At 51.3% G+C, this 19513-nt stretch overlaps 6 protein-coding genes across 6 annotated transcripts; 4 read left to right on the top strand and 2 right to left on the bottom strand.

The window, feature by feature from the left end:
• Positions 1 to 310: 310 nt before the first annotated feature.
• Positions 311 to 1247, top strand: POSPLADRAFT_1035407 (hypothetical protein; the record flags this gene model as incomplete). The annotated part of the gene is made up of 4 exons (XM_024477083.1): positions 311 to 386; positions 438 to 537; positions 602 to 1002; positions 1186 to 1247. The coding sequence occupies 4 exons, from the start codon at positions 311 to 313 to the stop codon at positions 1245 to 1247; spliced, it is 639 nt and encodes a 212-aa protein (XP_024336700.1).
• A 1334-nt stretch (positions 1248 to 2581) lies between these two features.
• POSPLADRAFT_1040817 (hypothetical protein) lies at positions 2582 to 3082 on the top strand. The gene is made up of 2 exons (XM_024477809.1): positions 2582 to 2671; positions 2727 to 3082. Exons 1-2 carry the CDS (start codon positions 2650 to 2652, stop codon positions 3032 to 3034), a joined length of 330 nt encoding a protein of 109 aa, XP_024336699.1. The 5' UTR covers positions 2582 to 2649; the 3' UTR covers positions 3035 to 3082.
• Positions 3055 to 4856, bottom strand: POSPLADRAFT_1075371 (hypothetical protein). Its single transcript, XM_024482806.1, has 2 exons — positions 4650 to 4856; positions 3055 to 4601 (listed from the first exon to the last, which is right to left on the bottom strand). The coding sequence occupies exon 2, from the start codon at positions 4488 to 4490 to the stop codon at positions 3345 to 3347; it is 1146 nt and encodes a 381-aa protein (XP_024336698.1). The 5' UTR covers positions 4491 to 4601; positions 4650 to 4856; the 3' UTR covers positions 3055 to 3344.
• Positions 4677 to 7985, top strand: POSPLADRAFT_1048357 (hypothetical protein; the record flags this gene model as incomplete). The annotated part of the gene is made up of 16 exons (XM_024479495.1): positions 4677 to 4841; positions 5053 to 5176; positions 5255 to 5294; positions 5687 to 5795; positions 5887 to 6070; positions 6321 to 6472; positions 6499 to 6516; positions 6546 to 6562; positions 6596 to 6682; positions 6737 to 6842; positions 6894 to 6947; positions 7013 to 7086; positions 7141 to 7199; positions 7332 to 7398; positions 7518 to 7519; positions 7621 to 7985. The coding sequence occupies 16 exons, from the start codon at positions 4677 to 4679 to the stop codon at positions 7983 to 7985; spliced, it is 1623 nt and encodes a 540-aa protein (XP_024336697.1).
• Positions 7986 to 13761: 5776 nt separating this feature from the next.
• Positions 13762 to 14129, top strand: POSPLADRAFT_1149700 (hypothetical protein; the record flags this gene model as incomplete). The annotated part of the gene is made up of 3 exons (XM_024486338.1): positions 13762 to 13874; positions 13925 to 13956; positions 14014 to 14129. The coding sequence occupies 3 exons, from the start codon at positions 13762 to 13764 to the stop codon at positions 14127 to 14129; spliced, it is 261 nt and encodes an 86-aa protein (XP_024336696.1).
• A 382-nt stretch (positions 14130 to 14511) lies between these two features.
• On the bottom strand, positions 14512 to 19345 carry POSPLADRAFT_1048355 (hypothetical protein; the record flags this gene model as incomplete). The annotated part of the gene is made up of 24 exons (XM_024479494.1): positions 14512 to 14583; positions 14636 to 15007; positions 15034 to 15117; positions 15168 to 15363; positions 15415 to 15530; positions 15581 to 15617; positions 15751 to 15823; positions 15959 to 16050; positions 16115 to 16139; positions 16197 to 16292; positions 16329 to 16550; positions 16838 to 16881; positions 17118 to 17135; positions 17394 to 17456; positions 17516 to 17904; positions 17958 to 18041; positions 18111 to 18306; positions 18357 to 18472; positions 18523 to 18559; positions 18690 to 18762; positions 18818 to 18838; positions 18900 to 18991; positions 19156 to 19216; positions 19276 to 19345. The coding sequence occupies 24 exons, from the start codon at positions 19343 to 19345 to the stop codon at positions 14512 to 14514; spliced, it is 2649 nt and encodes an 882-aa protein (XP_024336695.1).
• Between the last annotated feature and the right edge of the window lie 168 nt (positions 19346 to 19513).

The following is a 19513-nucleotide window of genomic DNA, read 5'->3' as shown; positions in this document are numbered from 1 at the left end:
GCGGGTGGCTGAGGGATCAGTCGGGGTTGAAAATATTTACCAAAAAAAGGGCGTGCAGCGAGAAGAATTGAGCACCCCTAATCCGATTGGCGACTTCAAATTCGCGGGTGTGAACGGCAGAAATTTCTCACCGCCGCGATCTGATTGACTTGGTGGGCACACGTGGTTCCCGATCGCATGTGCACGAGACGCCCGCCCGCCTCGCCAACACAACGTTCGTCTGCTCGATGACCTTCGGCTGAATCTACGCAACTAGGCTACCTATCTGGTTCAAGAAATTCCCTCCCCAATCAAGCAAGAAGGCCTGCAAATGTCTCTGAGACAAAGAGTGCCCTTCAAATTCTCTGACGACGGAACCGAGGATGACCATATCCTGGACGAACAAGGTATGCAGTGTGTGCCTATCTCTCTAGGTGAAATAACAAACCTATCAATAGAGCAGGAGGAGCTCATAGAGAAACTTCGCCAACAAAGTGACGCAGCGACAAGGCAATACACGGCTCTAGTCCAAATCGTCATTGCGCTATCGTGTTTACTGTGAGTCCTGCATAGCGTGTTGAAACCACATATTCTAACAGCAGGCCTCTGATTCACTCCGCAGACATATCATCTACCTGATAAAGCGAGATAAAGAGTCGCCGCTCTACGCTCTCCTTTCCTACGACAGCCCAAGCGAAGCAATCCCGCTATCCACATTGTTCGCTACGCTGCACATTCTTCTTCATCTCAACCTCGGCCTGCTACTGCTTCCTTCCGCGCATTCTGCTATTCGCTTCCTATCATCACTGCCACCATCACTTGGCCGCTTTACACCGCTTCCAGTTCCAGTCCCTCATGCGATCACATTAATTACTCCTGCCCTGGCGCCCGTACTGGCTCTGCTGCTGATGCGGGAGTGGCCCGAAATTGTCTGGTGGAGCATTACAGGCGGCTTAACGTGGTTTGTGTACAATGTTCGCCGATGGGTGATAGAGAATGAAGAGGAAATCCGCGAACTGGAGGGTATGCGGTATGATGCCAGAGGAGCATGATCCACGTTGGTATCCTGCTCGCTGTTCAACGGGTGTCCCTTTCCAGGAGTCTTAAGTGCGTGTGTAATTCCTACATCTGCCCCGTTTTATTGTTTATGCTGCTAAGCACGGCCGCGATTTCGTGCCGGCTGCTCCTCAGGATGATCTTGCCTAGTTGCTCAGGACACACGTTTCTTGGCGGGAATTTACGATATTCCAGAAGAGCGACAAAACTGAATCCCCCACATGATTATTTTCTTGACAGGGCCGTTCAAGATTAAATGGCTCGGTAACCGCAGTCTCTAAGAAAACGCTATATAGGAAGAGAGTAGTGGGTAAGAGGAAGATGATCAGTCGCGCGAGGCAAGATGCGTTTTTCTCAAGTTAATACTACACCAAAATGTGGGGGTAAATAACTCAATTGACGTTGCTTTATCCGGGACTCCCGTCTCTTCGCGCAGTGATCACTGATTGTGCATGATGGTGACGACGCAGGGTGCCACCAACATCTATAGAGCCGGGCGCCCACGGATCGCGTCGACCGGGTGTATGCGTGAGTTCCGGGACATCGACCTAGGAGTTAACGGGAACCGACGCCAAAATCTTTCAATGGTCTCCTTATACACCAACTTCACAATAACGGTTAGTATCCGGCACAATAACGGTTAGTATCCGGCACAATAACGGTTAGTATCCGGCACAATAACGGTTAGTATCCGGCACAATAACGGTTAGTATCCGGCACAATAACGGTTAGTATCCGGCACATCACCGTCGCGATATCTAACTCGCTCAGATACGTTTTCTTGATCCGCGTTTTTGCGCATCATCTACTTGCGCGCCCCTGCGGACCTCTCTTCCCTGCACCTGCTCTCCACACTCCTTGGCGCCTCTCTTAGCTTTTCTGTCTGAATAAACTTCTTTTCCCGGCGCCGTCGCTCATATCGGATGAATCCTTTGAAGGCTAGTGCTCTCGGACTGTCGTCATATCAGCGCTACCAACATCGCGGGCGAGCGAGATGGTGCGATAGCCCTGTTGCGACTGGCAACGCTCCGACCACGGAGTTGGCGGAGTTGGTTGACTGGAGACTGTACACAAGGAATGCACGAGGCTCGTTGGCAGGGGTGCCCGCTAGACGCGACGCCACAGGCGCGCAACGCGTCTGGGCACGTGCGATTCCCATCATTCCATTTCCTTATTTGTGTTGTGTCGCTTTGGAGAGGATGGCGGCGTACTGCACAGCCAGCAGTTCAAACAGCCTACGTTTAGACTGTCGATCGATGACCAAGGGACAATTATATTTTTGCCCGAGGGATAAGCTAGCGCAGTCGTCGTGCAATTGCAATAGACATAAGCAAGCCCTGCGCTTACGCTTGGCCAGGTTTGACCCACGGGCAAACGTCTACCGTCATGTGACATGGATTCGAACGCGTCGTGTCGCGTCGTGCTCAAGGGTGTGGTATCGAAACGTCCATAGTAGGCCTCATTAGCATCCGGTTTTTTTGGGCAAGTTAAGCGCTGGCCTACACACCAGTAAGGTGAGTCTGGCATAATGTATGTACTCATGCAAAACAAATGATCATTGTTCTGCATGTAGGAGAAAAAAAAAACACGACATACGGCAGTGTTAGCCCCCATATGCTCACTGCTGACCCACAAAGTGACATATCCCCCGTCTGTGTGATCGACCTTCAAGCTGACCTTATACCTTGCAGAGTGGGAGGCCGTCCAGGATGCCGACGGCCATCCACGATGGCGTTGCAGAATTTGCAAAGACGGCCGTCTTCGACCCCTAAATCGCATTACCGCCCACGAGAAAACTATCTATCACAACCGACTAGCCGAATATCTTGCGTCTGCAACCACTGCATCACGAGCTGAACCCTCGCCTGCCAGGAGCTCGGAGCTGCTACAAGGTGTTACCGATGTCGCCCTACGCAATTTGCTTCGCTGTTTCTTACCAGAGGAGACCACCAGTGCAGGCGATCTACCAGCTAAATCCCTTCCTCAGTCGCCTACATGAGCTAGCATGGATTAGCCACAGAGCTGTAAATATTATTATTCAACACTACTAGCGTACATACTTCCGTGGCAGCGGTCAACTGTGAGCATACACCTCCTCCAGATTCTCTATGATACAGCTAGCGAGTCGATGGGGACACACATCGAGATCCAGAGTCCGAAGCGAGAAATAGGACATAGTCCATCGGTCGGAGAGCGCAGTCCGTGATACTATGCGATACAGCGATGGGCCACAGGACGCAACCAATATCAAACTACCACAAACGTACACCAACGTTCCAAGGAAAGAATTCTGGACATGGTGCGATGTTTCAACTGCCAACCCACACCTCCCTCCAGGCCTGCCCGCCACGCGCATATACCTCACCTACAGCGCGCCACAGCCCGGCGAGACCACGCGCTCCGGGCACGCTTGCAACGAGCTCGCTGGGTAGCGATGCCATAGCGAGCCCTGCACGAAGAGAGCGCAAGGCGGCCCCAGATGGATCATTCGCGGACGAGAGCAGCTTTGCAAAGCCATGAACAGGCACCGACTTCGTCTCCTCATCTGAATCGGGGGAAGATAGAGATGACGGAGGCGTGTATCTGTCCCCATCAAGAGACTGCAGAAGACGCGTGGCGGAGTGGCCGGGAAAGAGGATGGAGTCAGCGTCTGCGGGTGCAGACTGGGTAAGCAGACGGAGAGCAGGATCGTCAAGGTCGAGCGCGAGGAGCCCTGCGAAGAAGGACAGGAACGGGATGCGGATGCGCGGCTGGGGGGAGGGAGAAGGCGCGCGTGCACGAGTAGATGATGACCGTGCACGCGTTGGGCGTGAAGAGGCTAGGCTATTACTCGTCAAACTCTGGGAGCTCGTGCGAGTACGCGTGCGGAGGGGAGCGAGGCGCCTGCGGCGCTCTTGTGCAGGTATGGACGCCGCCGCGGCGCGCTCGACGAACTGCCGGAGGCGCGAGTCGAAGTCCCAGCGACTCACACGCTCAACACGTTCCTCGAGTTCCCTGGACGCTTCATCGTCAAGTGGGGAATGCAGTCCATCCCAGACTTCACCGACGTCGGGGTCATTCTCTACACTGAAATAGGTCGGCGAGATGGGAGATGGGTTATCGACGACAAAGTAGGAATGGGTACGGGGCGAGCCAGAGCTCGCTTGGCCAATGCTCGGACTGCGGCCTGACTGCGTGGAGAAGCTGGACGCGTGGTGGCGCACGCGACGTTGTGATCGCGAGCGCGAAGATACCGAGAATATAGACGGCGATGAGGCATCGAAAGACGTAGCCGGAGAGAAGAGGGCAGACGCGGGGCTCGGAAGTTCGGCGGCGGGATCGGGGAAGATATAGATGGAATGATCATTGACTGTAAGGTCCAGGTTTGGTAGGCTCCGCCGTCCAGTCTCCTGTGGTGGAGGATTCGCATTATGGGACGACGAGAGTTGCGGACGAGGAGTAAAGTAGGTCGCCATGGTCGTAAGCGAGGTGGGTCGAACGGGAGGATGATGTGGTCGGATAGAAGAACCTATGCGGTATTCACGCTAGCCTGCCGGAGCGTCTCATATATGTCGTGGTAGGGTAATCTAGAACGACGATGAAGACAAAATGAGCTCGCTGGAACATGTACTTACTGTTGGAATGCCCTGGGCATCTATACCATGAATCGGATTGCCGGCGATACGACAGACGAGTGCCCTCCGGACACAGCCCAGGTAGAGGCCAGGCGCTTTAGGATAGTTGCTGAGAACCCAACGACTCAGCTGCCAACAGCCCGAGGTTCGCGTTCGACTGTTGTGGTCGTCGGCGTAGATGGCGATGGGAAGGTCTGTCGACCCGCCAGAGGGGCGGAAGAGAGAAACGCAGGACTCGGAGCCGCTGCTCGTCCTCCGTCACTTCTTACGCGCCGACGAGCGTCTGTTCATCTCTGCCTCCGACTATCCACTCGGGTGGTTCCACAATCTGTATAGCTTTGTGATGATTCTTCTCTTCCCTGACGACGATAGCGATACAACTTGAGACTGTCACGGATACCAGCGCTGTTCACGGAGAAAACTGTTCGTGATGGTTGCAGGTTTCCGAAGTGGCGAGTTACCCTTGCAGAGCAAGATTGGCATCGACTCGCAGCATCGCTACTGCTCCGATCAATATACGCTACAGTGTAAGTACGTTGATGCAGCCTGTGACGTCTATATCGGCTTGTGAGCTGTTTATCTGCTGGCTCAAGTTGATCCATGAGTTTGCGATCTTTCACTGAGTGTTACGAGGGTGTGGTCAAGGTGCGTTATTCCACGGCTTCGATTCAGGTCGCCTCTGATCAATAAAGTAGGACACTGTGAACGATTACCCGTGACGAGTTATGTACATATCATAGTACGTTCCTCCGTCCTGAGAGATACAAAGACGTCCATGGCCTCTATGTCCAACTCCAAACATTAGCATGTCGACAATATCTGCTGTGTCTCTATTGCCTCTACAGAGCCGAACACGCTGCTCTTGACACGTGCAAAATGCACGGTATTTGCGATAATCATATGATTTACCATCAAGTCAATGTTCCCTTTCCTCTAGTCAAGTGTCGGATTTTCAGGTTTATATGGAGCTCAAAGACATCGCGGTAGCACTCATTGCGCCTACTTTTTGAGACTCACACCATTACACCATTATGCAGGAGAGGCGTTACCGCAGTTGGTGTTTTTGTCTACTACCACGTTGTGATCGATACACAGCCCACCGCCTTGCACATAGGATCGCCATCTAACGCCCTGCAGCTGCCACACGTGCGCCCCATATCTATCACAGCTTCAGCGCCTCCATGTCCGCGTCCGCAGAATACCCTCCGGTCAATGCGTCCACAACCACGACGTACAGTTTGTTACTCGGCTATCTCGGTTCCTCTCTATGCTGTCAACGCCCATCCCGGTCACGTATTTGTCCGCATATCCTGCCCCTGGAGGCGCTCCCGAGACACCCCACCTCCACCTCGTGGCCGCGTACACCCCCTTGTTGGAGTTGGAACTTTCTCCGACGCGCAGCTTCGGGAATGTTGTGTTGTGCGTGCGCGCCGCGTGTCAAGCTCCGCCCTCTTCAGGGTGAGCGCTGCCGCCCTGCGCTCGCCCTAGACTTGCCTTCAGACCCCCGTCAGCTTCTGCAGCTGACCTCCCCGCACCGCTATGCGTACGTCGGCGCATACAACCCTGACTAGACGTACGTCTCTCTTGTCCTCCGTGACCATATACATCGACTATATGCGCATGTTCGGTTGTCTGATGCGAGCTGACCCGTTATATGCGCTGCTTACACAGGTGTCACCGCTGAGCAGCTCGGGCCCAATGCCTCTGCTGACCTCGCAGTCTGGCTATTCTTCCAGCTTGCCGCGGGCCACGTCCTCTTGCCGCTCCTTGTAGCTACCTTCTTCGTCTCGCGCACAGTCACGCGACGCCCGACAGTCATCAATGTGTGCTGTACGTGGATCGTCTCCAGTGTGTCGGCTTCACTGCTGTGAGTCTCGTGTTTAGTTTGGCAACCAGACACATGCCAAAAGAGTGTAAATATGGTTTACTCAAGTCACAATGTGCAGCCTGTACGTGGGTAGGGAGACCGGCCTGGATCCGAACCAAGAGCTGTGCATCGCACAGTCGGCTTTGCTCAGTGGTGTCTTGCCGATGTAAGTCGACGACGCTTTGGCATTGTCGTGACCGGTCTAAGCCGCGTACTCCAGGACCACCACGGCCTGCCTGGCTCTGGTGTATCACGCCTGGACTTCACTCAATCGAGCGGGGCCCCAGGATGCTTCGAAACGCGCTGGGTCCTTGGTCAATGCACTGGTAGGCTGTTCAAGCCACCACCCCACTTGTCCGCTCAATGTATGACCGCAGCTTCTCGGGGTCCCCTACGTGTTCTTCGCCATGTTCACGGCGATCGCCGCCAAGGTGAATATTCAACACTTTCTTTCGTTGGTAACATCGTAATGTTGACGACCCATCTCGAAACTCAGCTAGGCACGGATTATCCGACTAGAGTTAGCAGGGTCCAGAAATACTTCTACTGCTCAATCGACCTAGCACCATTGTGAGTAGGATCTTTCTCTGAAGGTACGATATGCGAACTAACTATACGTTTTAGTAACTACGCTGTTGCCATCCTCTCAGCGTTGGCATGTTTTGGTGCCATCGCGCTCTACGGTTCGTCTGGAAAAACAGCCGCTATGGTGAGGCGAAGGCGAGAACTAACCCACATGTTCCTCACATATGCAGCTCACCTTGTCATCTGTCTCTGGCGTGCTCGTCGCTCGTTGATGCCATTTGCTCCGCCAGCTAACATCAGCGTCGACTTTTGTGTTCGCATTGGGGTTTTCGCCGTCTGCATGCTCACGGCGACATTGTGAGTAGGGTCTCAAAACGTTCCCGTACCGGCAAGTCTCACAAGCGCATTAGAGCCAAGCTGGTATCCCTTGGAGACTCAAACACGGTCTTCCCTGACATGTTCATGGCATCAGGTAGCTGTATATTTTCCTTCCCGGCCTTCAATACTGAAAGTTCGTCTCGTGCACAGTGGGACTGGCCGTGTTCTTTATCTTCGGCACACAAATGGTTTGCCTCATAGCACCTCTATGCGCTGCATGTGCTCATTCTGAAACGCAGGACGTCATCCATGCTTGGCTCTCGTGGCGTCGTCCCAAGTTTGCTCGACAGCAAGCCCCTGGTAGCCCACGACTCCCGCGGGCACCCTACCCGTCCTTCGACCTCGACCTCATGAAGCGCACGGACAGTGCAGTGAGCGAGAAGGCGCGTCTGGAGGCTCTGCGCGCATACTACGCAGCGCGTGTCCAGGGCGAAGGGGTTGGTGTAGAGATTATCGAACGCCCTGAGGACGCGTTCATCCCAGGACGCGACTACCGCAGCGCCTCACGCTTGTCGATGACCTCGGGTTTCTCTGGAAAGAGTACGGACTCGGGTGTGACCAAATGAGCGGGTGGCTTCGTGGATGACGCGTAAGCGTTGTATTAGTATCATGTTCAGTCCACTAGGACGCTATGGACTTGGTGTGTCAGTATATAACGGATTCTGTACTATCCTGATTCTCGATGACCGGAGTGGTTTCTGTTGAAGTTTCGTGTCTTCTGCGGCGCGTACAGTAGTTACGAAAAGCAGTTGTTCATTAGATGTTGGGGTTCCTTCGCAAAAGGATCGATGCTGTATGATTAACCTGGAAGCAAGCTGATGGCATGCATGAGGGCGCAAATGGGGTGGATGAAGAACCCATTGAGCCACCCTTGTAGATGGCATGGCCCTTGAAGAAGAGCAGACAGCACGATTGTGCGTAGAGAAATTGTTGAAACAGGATGCTAGCATGTGTTGAGATGTAGCTAATGTACAGATGTGAACAATAAAGCCCAAAACGAGCGATGGATATGAGTGGGGGCTAGCTGAAGCGGTGACGCTCGATTATTGACTTCTGCCTTGAATCTCGCGATACGCGCCTGCAAGGACGGTGAGTACGCGGGGGACAGCTATGTGACGTAAGCATACCAATAATACTCCATGACATTGCTCTGGCCCAGCTTGCGAAGGAAGTTCTCGTCATGTGTGATGATAATGAGCTGGAAGTTTGAGTTGCTTTTCCGCTCATTGATAATGCTGACGGTGTGCACATCAGCTAGCGTCGCCTACATTTGAACGAATTGCTCACTCCACAAGACTAGCTGCAAGTGCATCAATGTTCTCGGTATCGAGAGCGTTCGTGGGCTCATCGAGAGCAAGGATGCCACAGTTCTGTCCAAACGAATCGGCGAGTGCGAGACGGATAATGATCGACGCGAGCATTTTCTGCCCTGCAGAACAACGGCCTCGCATGTCCATCTCGACTTGGTCCTTCGTCATCACTACCTACATAGCCGTTGCAGGTTAGCGATGTCCTTAACGATAGTAGGAACAACGTACCCGGTAGTTGTACGATCGTTTCGTTGCGCCACCTTCGCCTTCAGAAGAAATTTTGATACCGTCAATATCTGTGGAGTGTGACGGTGAGTGGCGGCTAACCCTACAGCTCGTCGGACCTTTCGTACCAGTGCCTTGGTACGTCTTGTTCCACAAGTGCCGCATGGTATCATTGACTTCCTCCATCTTCAGAGAGTGATACTTCATGATGGCGCTAGCAAGCGGATGAGAATAGTCACAAACCATACAGAGAACGACTCACTTATCCAAGGCCTTCGCATACTTCTCGAGATCATTGTTTGCCATGTCTGACATCTTGACTCGAATCAGTTGATCTCGATACTTCTTTGAAACATCTTTGAAATCGTCCTGGTCTCCTTGCAATGTCTTCAGCTGCGCCTGGAGTGAACTGATTTCACCGCCGATATGGGCATACTGTACGGTGGTGATGAGTTAAAGAAGCATGCAGAAGAATGTATTCCCTACCTTGCTTTGAAGCTGCGTCTCTTTCTGCTTCTCGACGTTGTACTTCTCATCGAAGATGCGCTTAGCCTTCGCGGCTTCTTCGAGATCAATCGAGTCGATCTCTGCTTGGGTGGCGGCAATATCCTGTCGCAGCCTTCGTATCCTAAGATTTTCACGCAAGTTTGCGACAGTGGCTCCGCTTTCACTGATCCCCTTGTCAATGAGCTGAATGTTATTGCGGACCTCCTCGAGCTGAAGGCCTAGCTTCTGAATTTCCGCTTCATGCTCCTCGATCTTCTCGTTGCATTCTTTCAGTGAGCGCCCACGTCTCTCCCGAACATATCTGGAGTCATAGGTGACATTGTCATTTCGTCATTTCACAAGACAGTATACGTACCTCTCAATTGTCTTGTTGATACTGTCCAACTTGTCGGCAGACATATTGAGGTCTTGAGCTGTCCTCTGAGCCTGAGATATATTCGCATTGAGTTCGCGCTGAGTTTCATGGAACTGGCTTTCCAGTCGGTCAATTGGACCTTGCGCATCCGCTATTTTAGCATCGAGATCCTATGAGAGCAGTGATTTAGTATCGTGGTATAACGAATGATACGGAGTCGTCACCTTCACTAGGGCGCTGAAATTCGTTATATCTGCTTTCCATTCCTTGATACGTCCTTCCAGTGCTGTCTTCTCTCGAAGCTCGCTCTTGAGCTCACTCTCGCGCACCCGCATGGAACTTAACTCGCTTTCGTGTGTTCGGAAAGCATTTGTGAGACGTTCCCGTTCTGTCAATAGGTTCTGCTTCTCGCGATCTGTCGCCCGCCTGAAACGCACAGTAAACTCTCGTCTATCATACGGGCGAACACTACTCACAAGGCAGAAGACAAGGCATCAAGTTCCTCCTGGAGGTCATCAGCCGTCTTTGTCGAGCCGGTCGTGGCGAGATCAGCCTCGAGACTGGCAATCTCACGATTAAGACGCTCAATGTCCTTCTGAGTCTGTGTCACAGTAGCTGCATGCTGGCGCAGAACCGATATCTCCTTGATATCTTTCTTGATGTCGTTGAGCTTCCGAAGGGTCTGTATTGCAGAAGCGATTAGTGACATGTTACACGGACGACAAGACACGCATGCTATGATCATACCTCCTCAGCCTGTAGCGCCAGGGTCTGACAGGAAGTCTCGAGCTCGCTTATCTGTCGTTCAAGTACAGGCATACCCGACTTCTTGAAAGCGTCCATGTTTGCGGCCTCGATCGACATTCCTTGTAAATCCTTTACTTCCTCCTCCCACATACGAATCTCCTTTTTATTTTCTTGTACAGCAGCAGGAGTGTACTTCTGGATTTCCTCGAGCACCTGACACCAGGACACATGCTTAAGGAATCATCCCGATTAGAATTATAGTAAGACAGACCTTCTTCTCGAAAAGGCTAAGTTCTCGATCATCCATGTTACGTGCACATAGTGGACAGCACTTCCTCGCCTTTCCGCGCTTCATCAGACCATCGAGAACGGCCTTGCTATCGGTTCCCCGTGCCTGCTCCCTAGAATGCAACGTCAACCTGAGGCGTCTAACAGAATAAGCATCGCGTGAAGATGCACCCTTTTCGCAAATTTAATTCGTCTTGAGCACTTTCCAGCGCGGCATCGATGGTGTCACTGCCCTCGTACTGTTTCAGTGCTTCTTTTATCCTCTCATTAAGTGCTAGAAGCTCGAGCGTATCAGTGAAGGAACAAATAATCAGTCTTAGGACGACATACCGTCGAATTCCTTGTGCTTCGAGGTTAGCTGTGCCTTGAGGCTCGAGAGCTTGGCTTCACCAGTCTGTAGCTCCTTGTTTGAGATGTTCGATTCGCTCTCCAGGTCTGAAAGCTCCCTCTCTTTCTCGCTGGTGATGAATAATGAGACGGGTTTTGCTGGCAGTCACAGCCTGATACGTACATGTTGACTCGTTCAACCTCTTGCTCCATTGAATCCGGATGGGCATCGGTCCCGATCAATTTGAGAAACTTGTTATTGTTGAAGTCGAGTCTATCAGATGAGCACCGTCAGCGATATTAGGCTGCACAGGTTTCCACAGTCCTTACGTATTCTTCAACTCGCTTGACTTGCTCTTCAGCTCCGCTCTCTTGAGGTCTAACCTTGCCCGTGCGTCAGCCTGCAGGCTCAGCGTTCTGATTTCGGCGGTCAATTCGTCTCTTTTCATCTCCATGTTCCTTGCCTTCGTATTGGCCTCAGCTAGCCGCTGCTCAAAATTGCCCGACTTGATATCCGCTTTCGTACTCTCGACGCGACGGGCCTTATCTTCCATGTCCGCCTGGAGAGTCCGAAGTTGAGAAGCGAGTACGCTTGCTTTGTCAAGTTCTGATTCGGCTTCAGTGACTCGAGACTGCGCCGTGCTCTAAAATGCTCAAGATGAGACCTGCAGAATGTGCTGCGTTGCAAACCAACTCACAGTGCGTTCGCGCAGATTGATCCTCTGCTGTTTGAACCCTTCGAGTTCTGCATGCAAACGTCTGGACTTGACATTGTACTCTTCGGACTTCGCATTGTACTCATTCTGCGAATGTGTAACGAGTCAGGGAAGTCCACAGCAAGACATGGACTGAGATCACCTGAAGCTTATCGGTCTCCAAGTTATGCCTCCTACGAAGCTCGCTCAATTTCGAGATGAAGTCTAGCACCTTCTCTCGTTCCAACGGAGTATGATCGTATCCCTTCAATTGATGCTTTGCACTGATCTCGCGAATGAGCGCTTCACGGTCTCGGATTTGTTGTTCGTGAGCCTAGTGTCTCGAATCGGTCATGGTGTAGCTGTCAGAAGAGAAGGTCGCTTCACTTGTAATTCGAGCTCGAGCTTCGCTTGCTCGCCCACCAAGCTAACGTGAGCTTTCTGCACGGCCCTGATGTCGTCCTCGATGCCGGCCTGTTTATACATCTCACTCTTACGCTTCTGCTGCTGGTCAAGCAAATCTTTGTCGAAGTTCTTCAGTCGGTCAGCCAGCTCCTTATCAGTGCCTTTTATGACGTTAATGATCGTGTTCTCTCGGGTGATAGAGCAAACCCACCTTCTATGTCTCGAACGTTCTCGCGAGCGTCTTCCAATTCAGCTTGGTACCGCGTTTTCTTCTCGTTCAAAGTATCGAGCTTCATGTAAGTCTCGCGGAATTTAGTAGCAGACTCGTAGAACTTGGCGTTGGCGGTGACAAGGCGCTCGTAATCCCTCTTCAGTTGCTCGTACTCAGCCTCTTTCGAAGCGATGGTTGCATTCAAGTCTGAAACACGGCTTCTTAGTTTGTCCGCATGCGCCTTTTCCATGGAGAGCGATTGCAGCCGCTCCTTCTCAGCTTTCAATTCTGCAGCTCTGTCTTTCCGGAGAGCCTTGATGCTATCCAGAGCTTTCGTGTACCTGGATGCATAAGCTCATTATACACCAACGAAGATTTCAAAGATCAGGACAGACTTGGTAGCCTCAAAGATATCGTCAAATTTCTTCTTCAAAATCGAAGGCTCAGCGAGTGGCCAATACGAATCCTCCTGATGACAGAATATAACGTTTTCGAGGACCGCTTTTGATACACCTAGCAGATGTGGAATCTCTGCATCCATCTCCGCGCACTTGGTCGAGATAGCCCCTCTCTTTGAGGCAAGTCAATGGAGCAATATGTTGCAAAGTGTTTAAGACATACCTTTCCCTTCTTCTCATCTGCCAACGCAAGAATACTCTCCAGCGTTTTCATCGTCAAAGCGCCATTCTTCTTCATTGTAACAGAAAGGTTTCGCACCGCCAGCATACGATTGTGGTTCGCAGCGTAGAAACGTAATTTGACCTGAGCCTTTACTTCCTTCTCATTCGCCATCTTCGGGTCGTGTACGAAGGCGCCCCCGCGAGTGTTCGGTGGCTGGTCTCCAGTGGTAGCATACTTGAGACATTCGATGATGGTCGTCTTGCCACTGCCATTGTGGCCGACGATGACGGTGACTGGTGTGAAGAACTCGATTACGGATATCTGTTTGTCGTCGAACGAGCGTATGCCTCGGACAGCGAGTTTATCTATACTTGCCATTTTCAAGCATGCAAGGTTCACTTCCTTAGAGATATCTGTTATGCTGCCAGGAGAGCACAGCGAGTGAGAAATGTCGACGCCACTGAGCAGACGCGAAGCGCAACGCGTCGGAACGCGTCGCGTTACGATGTCACGTGCCACATATCGCTCAGCCAATGGAACGCTACGTCGTGACTCGTCCGGCCCATTCACGACGACTGCAGGACTAAAAGGCGAGCCGAGCCGTACTACATCATGACGATCCGGCCGCATTAATGAGTTGGCAGCAGGTCCATGGACTCCGTTTCGTACCCTACATTTGATGATACACCCGCTTGGGGTGCAACAGACCCGGCCAGTACCGGCGATATCATACAAGATGCAATAAAGAAGGACAAGCTTGTGAAGTATGCACTGTCCAATGTAGAGATCTTCCGTAAGTAATGACATTCTTTAGAGATATAATGTCAGCCCAAGATAACCTACGAGGTATGCTTCTTTGCGCTACTGTGTCCTACACTAGTGACTCAGTGTCTACTCACGCAGCCCTGCTTGCGCGAGTGAAAAGTGTTCAGGGAGATGTGGACAAACTTTCGTCAGAGAACGAAACCCTCCAGATGTACATCGATAACTTGACCATGCAAATGGCGAAGCGCCGCTAGTCTCCTGTGCTATGTAACGACTGGACCTTTGGAACAGAGTGTCCTCAGACCGCCCGTTGAGGTTGATGTAAGCGTCCTAAGATATGCCTACAAATCCATGGCCTTGACAATGCAGTCGATTCTGGGCTGGACTCCAGGCCACCGGTTCTCGCATGATCTCTATACATTTCTATTCGATTCAAACCGTTCGCAATATGCATATCACCGTATCTCCACGTGCAAACATGAAGGAAAGTCCCTGCTGGGCACTCAATATGTGTGTCCGCTTGATCTCAAATTGCTGATGGATATTCTCATTCTACTGTTACAAGTTTCTGAAAGAATGGCGCCAATGGAGTGACTGAGGTAACCCTGTTCTGCGGCCTTTCCTGCTCTCCACAGCTCACACACTCCCGGCAGAGAACCCAAACAAGTCGCCCGGTTGTTCGAAGACGGGACGATAGGGTATGCCCCTCTGGAATATCCATATGGTTAGGCAAGTTACGAGTACGTCATGATTCACTCACGGGCAGATCCTTCCAGTTGTCTCTACAATACTCCTCAAACTCGTTCAAAGGCGGGTACTGAGGCTTGAAAGACGGGCCAAACGTTTTCACCAGGATGTCCAGAGTGACCATGTAATCTGGACTGTCCAGCTTCTGGGGAGAGAACTCAATGCTGGCGTGTAAGACGGAATCCGCGGTGATCTGTTTGCTTTCGAGCCGAGTCTCCTGTCCAATGACTGGTTTTTCCAAGAACTGCAGTTCCTCGTATGCATTGTGAGGCTGAGACGTGCCCCATGGTTGAGGCTGCGGCTGCTTGCTAGCCAGCAAGAATTCGAGGTCAAGATTGATGAAGCCCTTAATTTCTCCCTTGCCAATACATATCAGGATTCTGATCTGCGGATCTGATCATTGAAACGTACCGCCATCCAGAACAAAGCTATGTCTGCGAGTTCGTGCCGTTCATATCCGCCGCCCACATCGGAGTGCGCTCCTGCAAACCAGACCTACGCAGAGTTCTCAGCGTGAAGTCTCTCGGAAAGCGATTACAGCGTACCTGTTTAAGAATCTGATTCGCACCCAGACCTCCCTTTGGTTTCTCCCACAGTGTTGGTAGGAATTTCTTTCTGTTCTCCTGAAGGGAAAGAGCATGGAGGGCAACGTCCACAGTGCCCGGAAGGCTGGTATCTGTGATACTGAGCGCGTCTATTTCTCCATACACGGAGCCGACGGTGTCCCAAACACCGAGGCACCTGTTCACAACGGTTAATTGGCAACTATTCCTCACCCGATACAAAGCTCACTTGATGCGAGTCTTTCTCGTATCCGATGGGATGGTAGGAGTCTCCCCGACAGTGAGTTGATGCCATATCTGGAAGAAGCGTCCCAAATTCTTCCGCGTCAACAAACCGATGGCATCCTGGATAGGAATGGATAAGAAAAGTGCCACAGAGCAAGTGATTGCCATACTATCAGCCCACCAAGCTTCCTTGCGGTATAGGCACCCCTGTGATATTACGAATGTCAATAAGGGGCCACAGCAGCACGACACACGGTGAATCCTATCATTCACCTGGAAAATCTACATAGTCCATCAGAAATGTCACCCCCACCAGACTAATATCTATCTCTGAACTCACCCGAAGAGACAGATCTCGTCTCCGTCCTCGAAGTTCTGTGCAATGAACGCATATGCATCGCGAATCTTACTCGCTGTATGACGATCGATTACAATTCTGGTTGACTTTGGAGGGTAAGCAACACCAGCTCACCCACGGCAGTCCCGAACGCCTCTTTAAGCGGTCATAGCATGAATACAGGGTTGCTGCGAGGTGAACACATACGCACGCATAGCAGTTGTCCCAGTCACCTGGTCACCAGCGAAGTTGGCTTCAGAACCGACACCGCTCTGGTAAAACACAATTTGTTTCCTTTTATCACTGTGCATGCGACATGATGCGGTTTTGAGGTAGTCTAGACACCAGGCCAAACGATGGCACTTACACCGTGTACGGATAAACAGCTCGAGCTATATGCGATATTCAGCACATACTGACGCGTTGCAGTACACACAAAGATGACTTACAAAGGCGCAAAACATTCGTGGCAAACTGCGTGCTTGATCCTCCTCTCACCGCTATCGAGTTCATGAGCTCTACAGCCAAGACAGCGACAGGTAACTCTGCGTACGGGGAGAACGTTCTTCTTTATATGTGACCATGCTGTGAGCGAACGGAAGCCTCTGGAGGAGACTTATTGTGGGCAGTCACCTGGCTCCTTGAAGAGGACCTGGACGTTGTCTGTGGCCTGTCCAGCGCTGCGAATTGGGCGTTGAGTTTAAAAAATACGAACTCGACGAGGAACGGGAAAACATACGCCAGTTTAGTAAAATTAGACAAATTACCATCCATGCCAGTGCCATCACAGAAAACGAGCAGCACTTTCGAAGCCATGGTCGTACGTTGAGAGGAATGGAGCTTTAAATGAAGACAGCTACAGAGGATGAGACATACGGGTGTAAGGCCTTTATAGTGCACCGTCGACAAAACCCCAGATCATGACAAGTTTGCCTTCGAAAAGGGTGTCTTCCGTTTTGGATGCAGCTTTGTAGCCGAGACATGTATTTATAGTGCCCATGACCGCGTTTTGATGGACATTATGCCTGGAAGGCAGAAGAAATAAACATATTCGTTAGCGTCCGAATGAGAACGTGCGCAGGTGACAAACCTTGTCGTATATACGCACCGGCGGCTTGCTTCGGTGCCACGAAGCTGAGCACGCGTGACATCCTTGAACCGTTTCATGGTGAAATGTGATTCAAACTGGGATGGCAGCGCAATTGGAAAAATCAGTGAATTGTAACGTGGAATACTCCCTGATTCTTTCTAGTCATTGCAGTACGTCAAGTGTCAGTCTACGTTATATCGCCGACGACCTGTTCGGGTTAACATCTTCACTGAATAGATAGTAAGTACGCACGTGCACAGCTACTACAAATTGAACGCACTTCTCCGTCAGGAGAGACCTGAGCACAATATGCAGATGGTGCGATATACACCCGTGCTGCACCCTGAAGAGCATTTTAAGGAAATACACGATGACACCTCCAGAGTGATTGAATAAAATACGAATGATATTTGAATTTGCGCGGTGAGCGGGATGGATACATCCACAGGACGGTACTTACAATTCTGCTACAGCTCGTTATAATAACGATCCGTTAGCTTAAAAGTGCATCATACTCTACAACGTAGGTATCAAAGTCAAGGTTGCTTGGACAGACCTTAGCTTAATCCTATCCTCAGACTCCGAAGAGTACGACAAGATATCTCGTGGCCAGGTCTCACTATATCTTTGCCCCGAATAAGTGAGCCGGATGCTCGAGAGTAATATGCTGCGAAACACTCTTCTATACAAAACACAATCAGAATCAGACCGGAAACCATGCGGGAACCACGTACCGGAAGCTCTCCCCAATGATCCTTGCACTGCTGCTCGAAGTCGTTCAGCGGGGCAAACTGAGGCATGAAGCTGGTCCCGAAGTGCTCTTCCACGATATCCAGCGTGATCATGTTGAGTGGTTCCTTCAGCGAATCCGGAGAGTACAACAGACTCTCGTGGAACGTCGAGTTGGGAGTGATCCGTTTACCGGTGAGGCGGGTGCAGGGTAGAAGCCCTAACATTACCTCCAAGTCGGTGTTATGTGGCTGGGAGGTGCCCCATGGATCAGGATTGCGCTGAGCACTCGCGCGCAAGAAGTCGAGATCAAGGTTGACTATGTTCTGGATCTCGCCCTAGACAAGTCGGCATCAGTATTTGACCCGAAGGACAGAAATTCTCGTCGCACCGCCATCCAGAAGAGGGAAATGTCAGATAATTCGTGGTGTTCATAACCGCCGCCGACATCGGCATGTGCTCCAGGGAACCAGCGCTGTTGGGGTGCCAGCAAGAGTCAGACAATACAGAATTTATGAAGGAATCCTGGCGGGGTGGAACATACTTGCTTGAGAATCTGCCCCTTGCGGAGCCCTCCTTTCGGCTCCTCCCACAACGTAGGCAAGAAAGGCAGTCTATTCTCGTGGAAAGATAGGGCATGGAGGGCTACGTCTACGCTTTCCGGGAGGCTATTGTCCTTGATGTTCAGTGCGTTGTTTTCTCTGAACACGGAGCCTACTGTATCCCAGACCCCGACGCAACTATTGAGGTGTTTAGGAAAACAAGTATGGCACCGACTGTGAGAACTGACCTGATGTTGACCTTCCGCGTGTCGGACGGGATGGTAGGTGTCTTGTCCTCGTCGAGAGCACTCCATATCTCGAAAAGCTGGCCCAAATTCACACGTGAAAGCAGTCCGATTCGATCCTGAAGGGGACATCAGGCGAGGGATAGTTCTCGCACGTAGTAAGACCCACAATCAAACCCGAGAGCTTGCGTGCGCTGTATGCACCCCTGAGAGTACGCCAATCTTAAGTCAATAGCACTCGCTTATACCATCATTTCATAGCTACCTGGAAAAGCTAAGCGATGATTGAGAGATATGGGCAAGTGGCGAAAAACAAAATGCATCTGCAACACCCACCCAAAGATACAAATCTCATCGCCCTCTTCGAAGTTCTGAGAAATGAACGCGTATGCATCCCTGATTTTGCTTGCTGCTCGGAAAACGTCATACCCTCAAATATCGATCCCTCATACATGGTGGCTTACCAACGGCAACACCGAACAATGCTATTTGTGTTTTCAAGTCAATCATGGGAAAGTACTAGACTAACCGAGATCAGATACGCACACAGAATGAGACCCCCAAAAGCAGGATCTCCATTGAAAGCGGCTTCAGAGCCAACACCACTCTGGTAGAACACAATTTGTCTCCTTCCGTCTCTGCATGGCTCGTCAATCCATCAAGCTCAAAGCACATGAAGCAAACTACCCTCACTTGGCATGCGGTAACACAGCTCGTGCTGCAACGAGACTAGTCAATGAGAGACATCATCATGCTGAGTGCGAAGAAATACCCACAGAGTCGCAGAACGTTGGTTGCATACTGATGATCAGAATTCTCCTTTAGGAATAGCGGCTTGAGAAAGAAAGTCGGATTGTCCGTGTCTGGTATCGATGGATGATATTCTCTGTCGCATAGTGACTATAGACAAGTAAAGGCTCACCTGGCTCGGACAGAGTCCCATCCATACCGGTACCATCACAGAAGACCAGTAGCATCTTGTTGGACGACATTTTGAGATGCGTCAGAGTGAGATGGAGGGTCCCTCTGGATGCGTGAAGGCAGCGGTTATATACCGTTTCGTGCAAGCAAGGCGGACCCCGTGCCCCCATTTCAGCTCCGAGCATCCTGTACACGGCATGATGCTGATACCGACAGCAACCTTGAGAGCTGTCCAAAGG

This window comes from Postia placenta, assembly GCF_002117355.1.
Source record: "Postia placenta MAD-698-R-SB12 unplaced genomic scaffold POSPLAscaffold_11, whole genome shotgun sequence".
NCBI classification, from domain to species: domain Eukaryota; kingdom Fungi; phylum Basidiomycota; class Agaricomycetes; order Polyporales; family Adustoporiaceae; genus Rhodonia; species Rhodonia placenta.
This window is presented reverse-complemented; position numbering and strand designations above follow the sequence as displayed.